Source organism: Pseudophryne corroboree, chromosome 11 (genome assembly GCF_028390025.1).
Source record: "Pseudophryne corroboree isolate aPseCor3 chromosome 11, aPseCor3.hap2, whole genome shotgun sequence".
Classification (NCBI taxonomy): Eukaryota; Metazoa; Chordata; class Amphibia; order Anura; family Myobatrachidae; genus Pseudophryne; species Pseudophryne corroboree.
Window position 1 is genome coordinate 19,451,290 of NC_086454.1, and position 19,519 is coordinate 19,470,808.

At 48.3% G+C, this 19,519-nt stretch overlaps 1 protein-coding gene across 4 annotated transcripts in view; it reads right to left on the bottom strand.

The window, feature by feature from the left end:
• Window positions 1-11,783: 11,783 nt before the first annotated feature.
• Window positions 11,784-19,519, bottom strand: part of SAAL1 (serum amyloid A like 1) — a 129,667-nt gene continuing 121,931 nt past the window's right edge. For 3 of the 4 annotated variants that reach the window (XM_063946337.1, XM_063946336.1, XM_063946339.1), the window contains exons 9-13: window positions 16,944-17,026; window positions 16,579-16,767; window positions 15,704-15,891; window positions 13,320-13,412; window positions 11,784-12,362 (exon numbers count right to left, since the gene is read on the bottom strand). In XM_063946337.1, coding sequence (XP_063802407.1) covers window positions 12,270-12,362; window positions 13,320-13,412; window positions 15,704-15,891; window positions 16,579-16,767; window positions 16,944-17,026 — 646 coding nt within the window. In that variant the 3' untranslated portion in view covers window positions 11,784-12,269. The remainder of the gene's footprint in view (window positions 12,363-13,319; window positions 13,413-15,703; window positions 15,892-16,578; window positions 16,768-16,943; window positions 17,027-19,519) is intronic. The other variant, XM_063946338.1, reaches the window with a different exon arrangement.

Consider the following 19,519-nt stretch of genomic DNA (forward strand, 5'->3'; position numbering starts at 1 on the left):
CACCATCAGGCTGTCACATCTACATGTCCAATGGTATCTTTGCATAGTCTCTCCCACCAGTATTTCCATACTCCACCCTTTGTATCTGGCCAGGATACATCGATGCTGGTAGGTCATACTGGGGTTTGGTAGACTTCTGAAAAGGTCAGGTAGTCAGGTGATGTTGGAGCTGTTGTGGTGAACGTCAGAGATGGGGAAAAAGAAACATTTTACAGATACATTACAAATTTTACCCGGTCATTCCTGTGTCTTCAAGGAATGACCTCCCAATTTATTAACTGTTACCTCAGGCTTTATCAAGGTTAATGATCAACTTTCCTAATCATAAATTATATGTGTGGACCAAAATTTGACATGTGTGATACCTGATTATACTTCCGAGTGTCGTAACTCTGCTTGTGTTCTTGTCTAGGGGGGTCTGACTTTATGTGGGCTGTTGCAGTTACTGGCATAATGCCCTTCTCTTTTACAAAGATAACAAATCCTTGGTTTCCTCCATGTGCCAATGGCCTGGGGTTTTGGTTGATTTGATGCCTCCTCTAATGCTTGGATGCTCATCACCATCAACCACTCTTCCTGTGTTTCCCTGGTTCTTTGACTATTATGGTCATGTCGTTGTCTAGGGGGTGTATATATCTTGTGTGTTTTTAGACCTACAATCTCGTGCAACATGACCTACCCTTAAGCAGTTGTAACACCTTCTTACTTTTGACCTATTCACAGGGGTTTGTGGCTTGCTTTTAATGTTCCGGTCATGATTAATAGCGGACTCTTTCAAATCGGCCACTGAGATATCTCTCCAGTTAGAGAGGCTTGTATACTCGTTCTTAATACTTCCTTTAAACCATTTATTAACACATAAACTGCTACTTTCCTGTAGTGTACACTTGTTTTAATATCTCCTATACCAGTGTATCTAGCCATTTCCTGCAGTGCCCGATGAAAGTAATTAGAAGTGATTTCCCCCTCTCTTTGTCTTATGGAGAAGATTTCTTCCCATTCCACATCGGATGGGAAATATACTCCTAACTATTGATTGATCTGCTTGATATTCTCCTGATTGTGTTCCTCCGTACAAGGTACTTCGGTGTCTAATTCACAATCAGTAATAAATTTCGCAGAGTCAACATTGGAGGGCAGACATGCCCTCAGCACTGCCCGCCAACCTTTGTTGGTGGGTTCTGCAGAATTACCTAACTCTCTAATGTACTTCTGACATGCGGCTAGATTTCTCCTGGGATCAGGGAATTCAGACATAATTGTCATCAATCCATCCTGGACCAGGGACATTGCATAGCAATGTCTATGATGGGAGTGACCTTGTGACTATTAGTCCTTTCATTGGGGATTGTGTTCACCCTGACAGGATTTTGTTCCATTAAGCTATTTTGTGTTAACTCTTCGGTGTAAGATGCATTTGTCTGTGAGTAACATACAATACCGTACTTACCTGTTGACACGACCTCACCTGACCCTCCGTTAGGGGGTTTGATTATTGCCTTTACCGAATTGGTCGTGTCCACCTAGACGTCTTGTGTGATGGCTGCTGGAAAAGATGCCGACATCGTGCTAGGTTCACTTTCTTGCTGGTAATCCTGAGGGAAGTTTAACATGGGGTGCAACTTGCATGGGTTAATAGTTGTACATTTAACAGTATTACAATTATTCTTGTTACATTTATTACAATTGTTCTTATCATCTATAATACAGTTGCTAAGTGCATGTTTATCAAACACCAGTGTGCCATTCTCTGTAACCATCCTCTCTCTCGCTGCCATATTTTTCTTACCAAAGTGAGAGTCAGCTGTATAAGCTAATCCTCCTTGTATTTCACCTTCCTGTTGCCATAATTGTAAACAATCATAATATTTGATCCGCCTTTTTGCAGATTTAATGAGACATATCCTTCTCCTTAGATTCTGTAACACCTCGGGACTAAAACTGCCTACCCGTGGGAACTTTTCCCCATCGTGCACAGTCATTCTTTCCCATTCATTGCACAATACCTTTGTGTGTGAACCGTATTTCTCACACATTACATACCTTGCCGACCCGATTGGTCGGTTTACTAAATCAACCCGAACCGAGGTTGATCGCCCCCTACCTGAACAACTGGCCCCCATCTTTGCAGGTGTTGCTTTCACTACCTCTGACCTTCAAATCAGGGTCTTCAGCGAACCCTTACAAAAACCAAGATGTCCGGGGTAGGCCGGCGGTGGCAGTTTACCGAGTACTCCACTCACTCGCCCACGTCGACCAATACGCCCACACACTGCTCTAGCGCTGGCGTACTCGACCTAGGGCTCCTGCGACCTGAACCTCTATTTACTGGAACATGTGGGTGTGATCCGAAGAGCACTTAACCCTTTCCAGTAACTATTGGTTGTTGGATAGTTCCCAAGTGACTAGCGAACTTCCCTTAAAATAAAAATTACACAAATCACGTTAGAATGTACAAATAGCGTTTATGACCCCTCTAGCGTACGCAAATGGTACTGGGTCAAGTTACTAACTAATGCACACAATTACGTGCGGTACAATCGTTCTGCACATAAGCAACTAATCTTATGTGCGAAGCGACCAGTGGAATCGAAAATTGTGGCTGCGAATTCCTTCAGCCTGAGCTTAATGGCCTATATGGGTACCGCACCAACCCTTTCTGGTGTTGTGCTCTTTTACTCTTTATCTATAGCGGACTTCTTAGTCTGCTGTACCTGGACCTCCTGGTCTGTCTGGACCTCCTGGTCTGTGAGACCTCCTGGTCCGCTATACTCTAATGCTCTTTTTTAAATGTTTAACAAGGGATGCCTCCCAAGCCACCATGCAGTCACTTACACGTATGTACCTTCACGAGAACTCGATGATTTCCTTGGTTCAACCCCAAAAATTAGAAACTTATATATATGTATACACACTCTTTCACCTCATGTACTCTTTACTTTCGTTTCTGTGCAGAAATCCCTTTCATTCAGTATTTGCAGGCTAATCCCGAGGAGTTACAACTAGAGAAGGCTCTATTAGCTTAAAATTTTGGACACTGAGATCGATTTGCGCTATTTTCGCATTGCCTCCTTATCGCCTAATTAAAACAATACTATCGTGTGATTTGTTTTATGTGGGCGTACCCAGACGCTCCGTTGCGTAATATACGCTCCGTGCGTCGGCCCTTGCGTCGCGTACACTAGTCCCGCCCTTTGTTAGAGACACGTGTACGCCAGCCAGGTATATCCACAGAAATACAATTTAACACGTTTATATCAATGTAGATGATCTTTAACTGTAATCATCTACTGAACACCACCCCAAACTTCCTTGTATCTTAGGCAAGCCGTGCGCGTGTATTACAAATTACTCCTTAACGTATTATTTTTACTCTTTAACTACCAATAGCAACAAATCTTTCTCAGCACGTTATCAATTGTGAAATGGCAACCAGGAAAGTGATATGTGAAAGTACACAAATGAAAAGAAACAGAAATAAACAGTTTTTAAAAGACACTAGCGTATTGTTCTTACCTCCGGTTCCGGATTCCACCAGCACTCCTTCAACGTAGCGAAACAGACGCTTATCTAGCCAGCACTACTGTATCCCGATACGAAGGGATACTGCCTTCCCGCCCTTGCTGACAGATAACGTTTGTTTTCGTTAGTGCGGATATGTGGAGGACGGACGAGCCCTCAATTGATAATGCTGATTTTAGTTACCTTATAACCTTCACTATATGGGTAAGAGACTTAATACGCAATTGGCGTATGGGGTACCGTAAGGGTACGCACTTAGCGTAGCATACGCTCGGCCGTGATCGAGACGCACATGCGGCACGCTCGCTCACAGCTTACGCTTGGTGTCGAGCACGCTATAGGCGAGCGACTACCGTAATGCTACGCTACCAGCGTAGCGGACGCTCGGGACCACGAGGAGATCACGAGCGGCGCAGACGCTCACAAGATGATAATCAGTAAACCTTGAATGTAACACACAGAAAGGATACTCTTATGTTGTAAACCTTGTTCTGAAACACTGTAGCGATATAACGCTGCTTAACCTTGTTAATACTAAAGCTGTTTGAGCGATCGAGACGCTCCTATTACCCACTGCAATGTAATGAACACACGATACCGTGCTAGGGTTCCAACACCTTTACTAACAAGCTTTTAAGTTATATCGAAAAAGGTAAAACAGTTCACAAGTCATACACTACAAACTAACATATAATTCTAACAGAATATCTAGACAAAAATATACAATAACTTTACAATCTTATACTATAACAGAGAGAGGATGTGGCCAATACAAACAAAGAGCGAGATGATTACAGAGAATTACTTACACACACTGGGAATGATCGCTGCGCAGCCTTCTGGTACCAGCTCCGAGTTAGTCAATATGAAAACCGTTTGTGGAGTGAGAGCGAGAGCTGCCCAGGCTGGCTGATCTTATATACACTGAGTACAGTATACTACAAAGGGACCTATAATCTCATTGTTCATTGGACACAGGAATGTCTCCTCGCATCATAACAAAAGGTCATAGGTTAGTTTGAACAGGTGGGCTGTGACTATATCAAACTGCTCAGGTGGGAGGGAATCTGAAGATTCCCGCCGCATGGGTAATGAATCGCAAATATAGTAAATGTCCAGAAAATACTAATGGCCATATCTATACGCGGGAGCGATTAATCTTTACCTAACCAGCACCGGATTGTTTCTAATAAAATGTTCTTTAGTTAGGTACCAGACACAGCTGTTCAAACCCTGTCTGACCCTTCGTACCATACAAAGAGGAATTCCTCTGTCCAGCGACCATTTACATTAAACAAACTTACAGTCATTATTAAGGGGAACATCATCTATAAAACATACTATTTGGTGTTATTATTTAACGATTGAGTCGCCCGCTAGACGCACACAAACTCTACCGTAAATGCACATCCCACGCGCTCGAGCGCATGGCCGAGGCGCCATCACGCGGCTGCGAGTATCCGCACGCACGGGAGAGAATGTGCACGTGCAGCAGGCACGCGCATGAGGTGAATATATGGCAACGTGTAGCGTGATATTTTTCTGACTTTGACACCTCCCCTACTCCCACCTGTACTACTCACACTGGTACACCCTCACACCTCCCCTACTCCCACCTGTACCACTCACACCGGTACACCCTCACACCTCCCCTACTCCCACCTGTACCACTCACACCGGTACACCCTCACACCTCCCCTACTCACACCGGTACACCCTCACACCTCCCCTACTCCCACCTGTACTACTCACACTGGTCACCCCCCTCACACCTCCCCTACTCCCACCTGTACCGCTCACGCTGGTACACCCTCACACCTCCCCTACTCCCACCTGTACCGCTCACGCTGGTACACCCTCACACCTCCCCTACTCCCTGTACTACTCACACGGGTACACCCTCACACCTCCCATACTCCGTGTACTACTCACACTGGTACACCCTCACACCTCCCCTACTCCCACCTGTACCGCTCACGCTGGTACACCCTCACACCTCCCCTACTCCCACCTGTACTACTCACGCTGGTACACCCTCACACCTCACCTACTCCCTCCTGTACCACTCCCACTGGTACATCCTTACACCTCCCCTACTCCCACCTGTACCGCTCACACTGGTACACCCTCACACCTCACCTACTCCCTCCTGTACCACTCCCACTGGTACACCCTCACACCTCCCCTACTCCCACCTGTACTACTCACACTGGTACACCCTCACACCTTCCCTACACCCACCTGTACCGCTCACACTGGTACACCCTCACAGCTCCCCTACTCCCACCTGTACCGCTCCCACTGGTACACCCTCACAGCTCCTCTACTCCCACCTGTACCGCTCACACTGGTACACCCTCACACCTGTACCGCTCACACTGGTACAGCCTCACACCTCCCCTACTCCCACCTGTACCACTCCCACTGCTACACCCTCACACCTCCCCTACTCCCACCTGTACCACTCCCACTGCTACACCCTCACACCTCCCCTACTCCCACCTGTACCACTCCCACTGCTACACCCTCACACCTCCCCTACTCCCACCTGTACCACTCACACTGGTACACCCGCACACCTCCCCTACTCCTGCCTGTACCACTCCCACTGGTACACCCTCACACCTCCCCTACTACTCACACTGGTACACCCTCACACCTCCCCTACTCCCACCTGTACCACTCACACTGGTACACCCTCACATCTACCCTACTCCCACCTGTACCACACACACTGGTACACCCTCACACCTCCTCTACTCCCACCTGTACTGCTCACACTGGTACACCCTCACACCTCCCCTACTCCCACCTGTACCACACACACTGGTACACCCTCACACCTCCTCTACTCCCACCTGTACTACACACACTGGTACACCTTCACACCTCCCCTACTCCTACCGGTACACACTACCACCTGTACACCCTCACACCTCTCCTACTCCCGCCTGTACTACACACACTGGTACACCCTCACACCTCCCCTACTCCCACCTGTACCACTCACACTGGTATACCCTCACACCTCCCCTACTCCCACCTGTACCACTCACACTAGTACCCCCTCACACCTCCCCTACTCCCACCTGTACTACACACACTGGTACACCCTCACACCTCCCCTACTCCCACTGGTACACACTACCACCTGTACTACTCCCACTGATACACACACACACCTCTCCTACTCCCACCTGTACTACTTGCACTGGTACACACTCAACCCTCTTCTACTCCTACCTGTACAAATCACACTAGTACACCCTCACACCTCCCCTACTCCCACCTGTACCACTCACACCGGTACACCCTCACACCTCCCCTACTCCCACCTGTACCACTCACACTGGTACACCCTCACACCTCCCCTACTCCCACCTGTACCACTCACACTGGTACATCACACCTACTCCCACCTGTACTACTCACACTGGTACACCCTCACACCTCCCCTACACACACTGGTACACCCTCACACCTCCCACCTGTACTACTCACACTGGTACACACACACCTCTTCTACTGCCACCTGTACTACTCACACTGGTATACCCTCACACCTCCCCTACTCACACTGGTACACCCTCACACCTCCCCTACTCCCACCTGTACCACTCACACTGGTACACCCTCACACCTCCCCTACTCCCACCTGTACCACTCACACTGGTACACCTTCACACCTCCCCTACTCCCACCTGTACCACTCACACTGGTACACCCTCACACCTCCCCTACTCCCACCTGTACTACTCACACTGGTACACCCTCACACCTCCCCTACTCCCACCTGTACCCCTCACACTGGTACACCCCTCACACCTCCCCTACTCCCACCTGTACTACTTGCACTGGTATACCCTCACACCTCCCCTACTCCCACCTGTACCCCTCACACTGGTACACCCTCACACCTCCCCTACTCCCACCTGTACCACTCACACTGGTACACCCCTCACACCTCCCCTACTCCCACCTGTACCACTCACACTGGTACACCCTCACACCTCCCCTACTCCCACCTGTACCACTCACACTGGTACACCCTCAACCCTCCCCTACTCCCACCTGTACCACTCACACTGGTACACCCTCACAGCTCCCCTACTACCACCTGTACCACTCACACTGGTACATCCTCACACCTCCCCTACTCCCACCTGTACCACTCACACTGGTACACCCTCACACCTCCCCTACTCCCACCTGTACTACTCACACTGGTACACCCTCACACCTCCCCTACTCCCACCTGTACTACTCACACTGGTACACCCTCACCTACTCCCACCTGTACTACTCACACTGGTACACCCTCACACCTCCCCTGCTCCATCCTTTACTACTCACACTGGTACACCCTACCTCCTCCCCTACTCCCACCTGTACTACTCACACTGGTACACCCTCACACCTCCCCTACTCCCACCTGTACCAATCACACTGGTACACCCTCACACCTACCGTACTGCTCACACAACTAACTAGCAGTGCCACATCCGCACCTCAGATATAGTTGCCCCCAGAGGGGGCTTTTAGGAAGTGGGCAAGTATGCTAAAAGTTTTACTTGCTGCAGCATTCAGGTCTCTGTAATTACCAGCAACACATTCCCCAAGTAACAGAGAATCCTTGAGAAGTTACTTCTTTTTCTTCACTGGCGCTCCGCAGATTAATGTATACCCCTTGATTAGATCCCTGTAATCCACTTATATATATTGTTTTAATGCAGATTTCTCATTTATTTGTGACTGTTGGGCTGTCAGCTGACTTGATCCTGTGTATCTGACACAATGAGCTAAGCTGCTCTTATCCAGACTGGGAATAGTACAGCAGGTGTAATCGCATTACGATCACTGGCTGGAGCCTGGCACGTGCCAAGTTACCTGGCTGCACTCTTACAGCGGGCCGTACACACCATCATCTGTCTCCCAATAAATTCATCGGTACACCAGTGTCCTGCAAAGGCCATACAGCCCACAGGAAAGCTCTAGATTCAGTATATTTCTCACACGCAGGCTGCAGGTGGAACATTTATACCTGCAGACTCACACTGGACCCATCAGCATTGTGTACTGACTACTAGAAACATGGACAATTGTGTAACAGGGCCAGGTGCTGCTACTGTGCAATGTGCGACGCAAACTGGCCTTTCAGTGCAAGCAAAGACAGCATCCAGCGCAACTACCAGACAGATGATACCGCCGATCACTGCTTATCGGGACGGTTATATGATAAGCCAGGATAGACAGCTGGGGGTTTTGATTAAAGTACAATTGTACCATTAATACTAAGCCTTTTATGATGAAATTATTTCAGGACCTGGTGTAATGGGAAACTAAATGACACCAAGTACTATAACACCATTTGGGAGATGGCGGATGTCCGTCCTGAAGTGGTTACCGTGTGCGTTCAAAGCTTTTCCTCTTCCCATCTCACGTTTGGGAGTGTAAAGAAAAGGAATGCGACCTAGCGACAGGGTTTAATGCAGGCAGGCAATGTACAGGCCTCCTGCTATTGTGGAACTACAGGTCACAGCATGCCTTGGTGGCTAAACTTGGTTTAGAGAAATACAGCAGTCATCTTGGACAGCGGAAAAGGGAGGGGGGGGGGGGGGGGGGGGGGGGGAGTTAAAGCTATGCTTATTAGGGGACACCAACCGTGCTGGCCAATGTTATGTTTGTTCAAATGAACTATCTACAAGTTTTAGGTCTTGATATTACTGGAGCTAACGCCCAGTTCTGTAATCCAGGGACACAGCCAATCAACTTTGTGCTACTGTAAAATTAATAAACAGACCTATTCCTTTAACATAACAGACTGATTTACTTCCCGTGCACCAGGCTAATGGCGAGGCACGGGGAGAATTTCCTTTAGGTAGGCACCGGTGACTGACAGCTATTATCAGCACGGGGTACAAAGAGGATCTCTGTCCATCAATAATTCAAATTACTGAGTAAACAGGCAACACGCTGCGAGCCGCTTATTCCGCCCGGTCACACACAAGTCAGCGGCATACAGAGGGCAGGGGGGATTACACCATCCATCTGAGAAACGCTCATCCCACACTGCACGCTGGGTGTCCTTTCCTGCGTAACCTTACCTGCCGGAACGGCGACACTTCTCATCTGGGACTTTCACTGCTGCTTCTGTTTAATGATTCTCAAACTGTGGGTTGCGACCCCAAAAAGGTTTGCGACCATCCCAGCGTGGGGTCGCGGCTCCACGTTGATGACCAACAGGCTGATGACTTCTGATCTATCAGCCAACAATCCAAGGAGCCTGAAAAATCAGCTGAACGGTCGGTTACTTCAGACTCCTCGGATCACTGGCTTAGAGATCTGAGGAGTCATCGGGCAGCTCTGCCCCCACCCCAGTGCTCAGCCTCTCCTGTGCCACACTGCGGCCGCCACTGGCAGGCTGCACTCCTGGCTCCCTCATCTACCTGCCGATATCCACAGGGGGCAACACGGCTGGCAGCGAGGGCGTTCCTGGGGCTTCTGAGGTGTAGGAAACTTACAGATGAAATAGGCCGCCAGCAGCAGACCGCAGTCAGACTCAGAGGAGCCAGCTCTCAGCGAGCAGGACTCAGAGTCTGTGAAGAACCTCTTACAAGTGCAGCACGGGGGAGGGTGCTCAGATAAGCAGCAGCAGGAGGAGGAAGGAGGGGAGCACAGAGCACAGACTTTATGGGATGTGGAAACAGGGGAAGCACCCAGGGTAGGATGTGGAGGAGGAACAGGGGAAAACGCATTAAACATCCACTGCCTCTTCCTAGTCACCATCTGACACCCATTGCTTCCCTCTTCCATCCCCAGTCACCCATTGCCATCTGCATGCTAACCTATGCCTCCCTCTACCTCTCCCTAGTCATCCTCTGCCACCCCTGTTACCCTCTGCCATCTCCATGACAACCTATGCCTCCCCATCATCCTATGCCACCCTCTGCCATCTCCGTGCCAACCTATGCCTCTCCATCATCTTATGCCTCTCTGCCAGTCCCTAGTCACCCTCTGCCAACCACTATGTCATCCCTGTCACCCACTGTTTCCCTCTCTCACCCGCTGCCTCTCCCCGTCACCCACTGTTTCCCTCTGTCACCCGCTGCCTCTCCCTGTCACCCACTGCCTCTCACGATCTCCATGACACCCCCAAGGCCTTCACACCAGGTATAAACTTAACACTCACATGAATATATAAAAAAAACAAAACCACATTGCAGGGCGGGGAGGAGTTCCACCTCCCTGCTATTGTGTAAGAAATGAAGTGATGGCATTAGCAGTCACTTCACTTCTGTTCTGTGCCTCCACAGTCTACTGACCACCCATGTGTGGCGGCCGTTTTGTGGTGACTTACTGGAGGGTCCTGTAATCATTTTTATTGTCTAACGGAGCATAATAGTTTAATAACTACATAAATATACAGTATATTTATGTAGTTAACATTATTAAACATTTGCTGATGTTTTTGCTAATTGCTACATTATAATCTATATTTCAGCATTTGAAGACACATTTACTAATCGGTGCTAAGCATGAATTCACTAACTTCTATACAAAGTAACTTTTTTTTATATTTAAACTTTGTTCTTTGATCCAGATACAGAAGCAAGTGTTAGCGCGGACCAGGAGAGGTTGCCCTGGGGTCACTTGGTAAGACCTTTTATTATTTTTGTTTTTTCCGGTTTCCAAAATATAGTCTTAGGCCTTTTAAGAATTATAACAATAGTTTTTCATATTCTACCAGATAAGGATGGACAATAAAAATGTTCTCCTAATAGATCACACGCAGCATGATAATAGCGTGGGTTGGCATGGTAAGGCGCAAGAGGATCCACAGCATGCAATACACAGGTTCGCCACTGGGAGGCAATTGCTCCACTAATGAAAACTACAGTGCAGAACACAATAGCAGTGGATGGATATAGCACAGAATCAGCCTGTGATGCACATAAATATGTCAATTGGCTTGTGTGCATCTACTGTATGTCAACACTCGCTAGCCGGGTCCAACTCAAAATCAGGCCCCTTATGTCCCATCCACACTTTGCTTTATCCAGCAGAAATCATCACAAAGTCTTGGAATGACAAGCGGCTTGTACAAGACAATTACACTGGCAGCAAATGATTCTTTGAAATACTGATGCCACCGTATGGGCCCCACACCAGAGTTTGCACATCAGAATAATATATATGGCATATAATTTAGTTAGAGTAAAGCCACGAGCCTTTTGCCGATCAGCGATTACATGGAGATTACCTTCAAACAACCTGGGAACTTTATTATTAAAGCAGAAACGTAACAGATAAGAAATAGTATGCAAAAATGTCTTTTATGGTCAACAAAAGAAGATTCAGAGCACGACAGCGCAGCATCCAGTGATATTGTGCATATCCATAACTCATATCAATTGACGAGTAGCTCGTGACGGGACTCTGTGCTGCAGTTATCCATTCCTGCTACATCCTCATCAATATTAGAGAAGCCCAGAACATTACATGTACGTGTGCAGACGCATGTAGTTCTAACGGGTCAGAGATTTTTTTTCTTCTTTTTTTTTTTTTAAACAGTAGACCTTTCCCTAAAAGCAGAGATTCATAGGCTCCACCTGCTGGCTGCTAGCAGGAACTGCACCCAAACTCTTCATACAGTCGTTTCCTTTTATCAAGTTGAATTGGAAGCTATAACGGGTCACGTTCCCCAGGAAAGCGGTCAGTGTTCAGCCTGTAAAGGTGGAGGCCGCTTCTCACGACTCTTCTATCAGTTCTGAGAGCTCTTTCTGCAGAGCCTCTGTCAGACTCTCGTTGGCTTCTCCCAGAACCACAATGAAGCTTTTCACCTACAAGCAGAGATGCTCATTTTATTTTTCTGTTTTTTGGTTTATATCATGCTGGTGCCTGTAGTCCCACTATAGCTCACAGCTGAAGGGACACCGATTTCCCAAACGCTGCTGTAGGATATTCATACGGTGTGTGTCTGACAACCTCATATAAAGTATATATGCAGAACAGTTGTATCGGTCCTGTAGGTGTGCTGAGGGACAGCATGCTGTAAATGCAGAGCCATGTAGGTATGTAGAGGACAGTATAAGTGCAGAGCCATGTGGGTGTGCAGAGGGCAATATAAGCACAACATAGGGCAGAAGTCACTGGTCAGAAAGAGCGCTGTATCACAGAATTATCATTACACTAATTGGGGGAAGCCGCACTGATCGTGTCCACATGTGCCTACCCAAGTGTCCTTCTTACTTACTTAGAATGTGTCTTATTGGTATAAGACAAACAAGTAGGAGCTAGCGTGATTACTACGCAGCAGCCGCAGCTTTTTCTCACAAGTTCCGTTGTGCTTCACCTGTGACTTTATACGTGTGTGAGACCAATTCCTGTGCGGTGAATGCCTCTAGCACACTGTGTGGTGTATCACTGTGCCTGCGATGTCACTAAGACACTAAGGAAAATACAGCATGAAACACCTCCAGCAGCGGCTCAGTCACACTGGCTTCTCTCTCTGTATGGCATACAGATACTGTATAGACGCTCTATCTTGTAGAGCAGATACCAGCTATGCTGTATGGCTGATCTACGTCATCACTATGTGACTCTCTGACTGCCTGATGTGTACGAGGAAACACATGCAGGATTTGGGGAGAGTTTTTCCCTGATCGCTAAATGACTTTCACCATCAGGTATGACAACGTCTGCGGTAACTTAGAGGCCGTACAGCCAGGAACAGTCACAGGCTGCAGGAGAAATCGTGTCTCTGCAGAAAATACAACTCTAGAGCTAATAATACTCACAGATGCAGCATACTGTGGGAGCAGGTTCCGGATCGCAGTCAGACACTTGTCTTCAGATATGTGCTCTAGTTTCAGTCCTTCTAGTATAATCTCCTGGAAAGAGGAGGCAAAACCAAAAATGTATGTTATTCTTGTCTCACACACAAGTGAACATAACACAATTTCCCTACATCACTGTTCTGTGCTGCTGGAGCACCTGCTCCTCCTACTATATAACTCTCAATCTGTGTCTTCCTGCTGCCTCCATTCCCCTCCTCACATCATGTCACTGCCCTTGTCACATGTAGCCCTGTCCTCACTGACACATCACTCATCTCCTGATATACTCTGCGCTGCTGGGGACCCTGCTCCTCCTACTATATAACTCTCAATCTGTGTCTTCCTGCTGCCTCCATTCCCCTCCTCACATCATGTCACTGCCCTTGTCACATGTAGCCCTGTCCTCACTGACACATCACTCATCTCCTGATATACTCTGCGCTGCTGGGGACCCTGCTCCTCCTACTATATAACTCTCAATCTGTGTCTTCCTGCTGCCTCCATTCCCCTCCTCACATCATGTCACTGCCCTTGTCACATGTAGCCCTGTCCTCACTGACACATCACTCATCTCCTGATATACTCTGCGCTGCTGGGGACCCTGCTCCTCCTACTATATAACTCTCAATCTGTGTCTTCCTGCTGCCTCCATTCCCCTCCTCACATCATGTCACTGCCCTTGTCACATGTAGCCCTGTCCTCACTGACACATCACTCATCTCCTGATAAACTCTGTGCTGCTGGAGATCTTGCTCCTCCCACTATATAACTCTCAATCTGTGTCTTCCTGCTGCCTCCATTCCCCTCCTCACATCATGTCACTGCCCCTGTCACATGTAGCCCTGTCCTCACTGACACATCACTCATCTCCTGATATACTCTGTGCTGCTGGGGACCCTGCTCCTTCCACTATATAAATCTCAGTCTGTGACTTCCTGCTGCCTCCATTCCCCTCCTCACATCATGTCACTGCCCTTGTCACATGTAGCCCTGTCCTCACTGACACATCACTCATCTCCTGATATACTCTGTGCTGCTGGGGACCCTGCTCCTTCCACTATATAAATCTCAGTCTGTGACTTCCTGCTGCCTCCATTCCCCTCCTCACATCATGTCACTGCCCTTGTCACATGTAGCCCTGTCCTCACTGACACATCACTCATCTCCTGATATACTCTGTGCTGCTGGGACCCTGCTCCTTCCACTATATAAATCTCAGTCTGTGACTTCCTGCTGCCTCCATTCCCCTCCTCACATCATGTCACTGCCCCTGTAACATGCAGCCCTGTCCTCACTGACACATCACTCATCTCCTGATATACTCTGTGCTGCTGGGGACCCTGCTCCTCCCACTATATAACTCTCAGTCTGTGGCTTCCTGCTGCCTCCATTCCCCTCCTCACATCATGTCACTGTCCCTGTCACATGCAGCCCTGTCCTCACTGACACATCACTCATCTCCTGATATACTCTGTGCTGTTGGGGACCCTGCTCCTCCCACTATATAACTCTCAGTCTGTGGCCTCCTGCTGCCTCCATTCTCCTACTCACATCATGTCACTGCCCCTGTCTCATGTAGTCCTGTCTTCACTAACACATCACTCATCTCCTGATATACTCTGTGCTGCTGGGGACCCTGCTCCTCCCACTATATAACTCCCAGCCTGTGGCGTCCTGCTGTAGCCACCCATATGCAGACACCCCATATCAGTTACTAATTGTCATCATACTAGGTGCAAACGACATGATTGGAAAGCAGCGTATGTACACTACTGCAGGTTATGGCTCATCATTCGTAAGTGTAAATTGAAATGCGCACGATTCTGGATTGCCTGTGTTTGCATGTGCTAGGTTCTGAGCGTATGTAGTAATAAAACACATGGGACACGTTCTACACAGAGGTGTATACATCTGTGCACATCTTACACCATCTGTACAGGACCCCTGTAGTAAATGCAGGCTGCTCGGTTTGTCACACTCTGTATAGCAGAATATACACAGACGCTATGGTGAAAATATCCGGCGCAGCCAAAGTCAGACCCCAGCAGTGTAGACTTCAGGCGGACACCAGCTGTCTCAGTCTGAGGGTTTCTTTTGGCACCAGGCCTCTGTGATAACTGATCTATGCCCTGATTTGCACACGCAGAGGGACAGGAACACATTTAGCTGGTGACTATTAGGATTGTAGCGGGAAAGCACAGACAGATTTGATGCTATTATGGTAGCAGAGGTCAGGGTGACTATGAGTGACGCTACAGCGTGCCGGCTCAGCCAAGTACTCCTGACAACTCGGCCTAGTATCCAGCGAGACACAAAGGCTGCATCCACTGTGCTGCGCGTTTCACCTTTGTTAGCTGTGACATGATGTTGGAGAGAAATTCGCAGCAGACCTCCTTTAGGATATTTAAGTGGAAGTCTTCCTCTGTTCCCTTGTCCTCCGCCTCGTCTTGATCCTGGGGCTTATTGCTGCTCTTCCTCTGACAGATTTCCAAGTTATCCAAGATCTGGGTCAAGCTGCCCACCAATGACAGGTCTGGAAAGAGACACACGGGGAGGGTGGATGGAATAGTAGTGAGAGATAAGCACTAGGTCTTGTGCGTGAACACGGTAACGTGCAGCGCGCCAGCCAGGAGCGTGCGTGTGATAAGGCCGCTGTATCAGGGAAAGGGATTTGTCGCAGAGTAAAATGTTCTATAAATGCCAAAACCTGAGCTCAGTGCTAAAGTTGTGGCAAACTGCATAAAAATTGAAGTGATAATACTTGTGTTTTATAATGTATACTATAAATAAAATAAATGTTCATTTACAGGGTGAGAAGGCAACAATAAGATGCTGCCCCAGGCAACACAAGCATTAGCCTCAGCCTTTATCCCAGAACCCGCCATAGCAATAGCTGGATAATGGTAACCGATGCTTTGACTGCAATGCATTTCCTACTGTAACTTGTGTGTGTGAGTGTAATCAGAAGCTGCATTACACAAGCTTCAAAATATCCTGTGCGCACTCTAGTGGCCATTTGTAGAACTGTCCTCCTAAAGACAACACACAGTATCAATCTGCGGTGGCGAAGGGCCCTCTAATGGCCAGTGTTATTATCGGTCATCAGCAGGTATGTGCTAAACGATCAGTCCTTCCACTTAGAACAAATCAGGACTATAATAGATGTTGTAGCGTCATCTTATAGAGAAGTGGCGTCAGCCAGGACGGAAGCGGTAATTACTGTTCTGGATCTCCGTGTACTCCTGTCCTGTCTGCGATGTGAACATAACGGACATGACAGCCAGAACGGAGGATAAGATGAACTTCTGCTCTTGAACGATCAGAGGGGGGTCAGCCGGCTGGCACAAGTCCTGACACATCAGGTCGTACAGGAATTCCCACGTTGCCTTCCCATCTTCTGGAGACTGCACTTTAAAATGAGATTAAAAAAATTTCTAATTAGTTTTTTTTGCGGGTTTTGTTTTGGGGGGGGGGGGCGGGGGGTGAATGAAAAGTCAGAATAAAATGGTTCAGCTTTAAAAGAAAAAAGAAGTGGCTAAAAGTATAAAGTCACAGGTCACAGTACGATGTAGTGTTGTAACTTACCCAATGACAGAATGCCCTCGTCCACCGTCGTCACCAGCTGTAATACATGCATATAGACATCCAGGCCTTCTGGGCTCTCATGCCTACAATAACAGGAGTCAGACCTGTAACTGGTTGTATTGTATTATCTGCTTATACAAACCGGAACACAGGGGGAAATTCCATCAGAAAATAACAGCAGTGACGGTACAAGTGGTGACCGTTTCCCAGATCACCAGCCCTCCACAACTAAGCGGATTTGCCGCTGAGGTGCCTGGCGGCCGATACGGGGGGGGGGAGAAGTTTCTTCACTACCCCCGTCACACGGCGGCCCACAGCCCTGCATGCTAATGTGGATGAGATTGCCCATATTGGCACCAGCAATAAACGAACGCGGGGCCGCGCATCATACATCGTTGGTGCATACACACTGAAAGAGATCATTCATATCGCTCTGTGTAATCGCTTAGTGTGTAGGGCCCATCACTGTGCTATGTACTATGCTACATGTGACGAGAAGTCTCCAACACACCACCATCCCTATGAGATTTGGTATGCCTGGTCAGCCGCATAATAGAAGGACTTTATGTCTTGGAAGATCTTCCTTTAGTATAAGGGTAGTCATTGTCATTTGTTTTTCCAGAACTTATCTGCAGTTACCCGGTATATACTGTTTATCTGAAGTGTGGTGAAACATTTCATTGGGTTTATGTGATTATAGCTGCTCGTGCGCCTAAGGTATAATGCTCATAATTTTTCCTAGCAGCTTTGTGTAACCAGCCCGCTTGTAAACATAATTGTGTTACCTTCTCTCCAGCTGTTTGTCCTGTACATTGCACTCGGTACCGTCATCTCAGTGCAGGCTGCCCTTTCTGCTCTGTATATTGCACTCGGTACCGTCATCTCAGTGCAGGCTGCCCTTTCTGCTCTGTATATTGCCCTCGGTACAGTCATCTCAGTGCAGGCTGCCCTTTCTGCTCTGTATATTGCACTCGGTACAGTCATCTCAGTGCAGGCTGCCCTTTCTGCTCTGTATATTACACTCGGTACAGTCATCTCAGTGCAGGCTGCCCTTTCTGCTCTGTATATTACACTCGGTACCGTCATCTCAGTGCAGGCTGCCCTTTCTGCTCTGTATATTGCACTCGGTACAGTCATCTCAGTGCAGGCTGCCCTTTCTGCTCTGTATATTACACTCGGTACCGTCATCTCAGTGCAGGCTGCCCTTTCTGCTCTGTATATTACACTCGGTACCGTCATCTCAGTGCAGGCTGCCCTTTCTGCTCTGTATATTACACTCGGTACAGTCATCTCAGTGCAGGCTGCCCTTTCTGCTCTGTATATTACACTCGGTACCGTCATCTCAGTGCAGGCTGCCCTTTCTGCTCTGTATATTGCACTCGGTACAGTCATCTCAGTGCAGGCTGCCCTTTCTGCTCTGTATATTACACTCGGTACCGTCATCTCAGTGCAGGCTGCCCTTTCTGCTCTGTATATTACACTCGGTACCGTCATCTCAGTGCAGGCTGCCCTTTCTGCTCTGTATATTGCACTCGGTACAGTCATCTCAGTGCAGGCTGCCCTTTCTGCTCTGTATATTGCACTCGGTACCGTCATCTCAGTGCAGGCTGCCCTTTCTGCTCTGTATATTACACTCGGTACAGTCATCTCAGTGCAGGCTGCCCTTTCTGCTCTGTATATTACACTCAGTACCGTCATCTCAGTGCAGGCTGCCCTTTCTGCTCTGTATATTACACTCAGTACCGTCATCTCAGTGCAGGCTGCCCTTTCTGCTCTGTATATTACACTCAGTACAGTCATCTCAGTGCAGGCTGCCCTTTCTGCTCTGTATATTACACTCGGTACCGTCATCTCAGTGCAGGCTGCCCTTTCTGCTCTGTATATTACACTCAGTACCGTCATCTCAGTGCAGGCTGCCCTTTCTGCTCTGTATATTACACTCGGTACCGTCATCTCAGTGCAGGCTGCCCTTTCTGCTCTGTATATTGCACTCGGTACCGTCATCTCAGTGCAGGCTGCCCTTTCTGCTCTGTATATTGCACTCGGTACCGTCATCTCAGTGCAGGCTGCCCTTTCTGCTCTGCATATTGCACTCGGTACCGTCATCTCAGTGCAGGCTGCCCTTTCTGCTCTGTATATTGCCCTCGGTACCGTCATCTCAGTGCAGGCTGCCCTTTCTGCTCTGTATATTACACTCGGTACAGTCATCTCAGTGCAGGCTGCCCTTTCTGCTCTGTATATTGCACTCAGTACAGTCATCTCAGTGCAGGCTGCCCTTTCTGCTCTGTATATTACACTCGGTACAGTCATCTCAGTGCAGGCTGCCCTTTCTGCTCTGTATATTACACTCGGTACCGTCATCTCAGTGCAGGCTGCCCTTTCTGCTCTGTATATTGCACTCGGTACAGTCATCTCAGTGCAGGCTGCCCTTTCTGCTCTGTATATTACACTCGGTACCGTCATCTCAGTGCAGGCTGCCCTTTCTGCTCTGTATATTACACTCGGTACCGTCATCTCAGTGCAGGCTGCCCTTTCTGCTCTGTATATTACACTCGGTACAGTCATCTCAGTGCAGG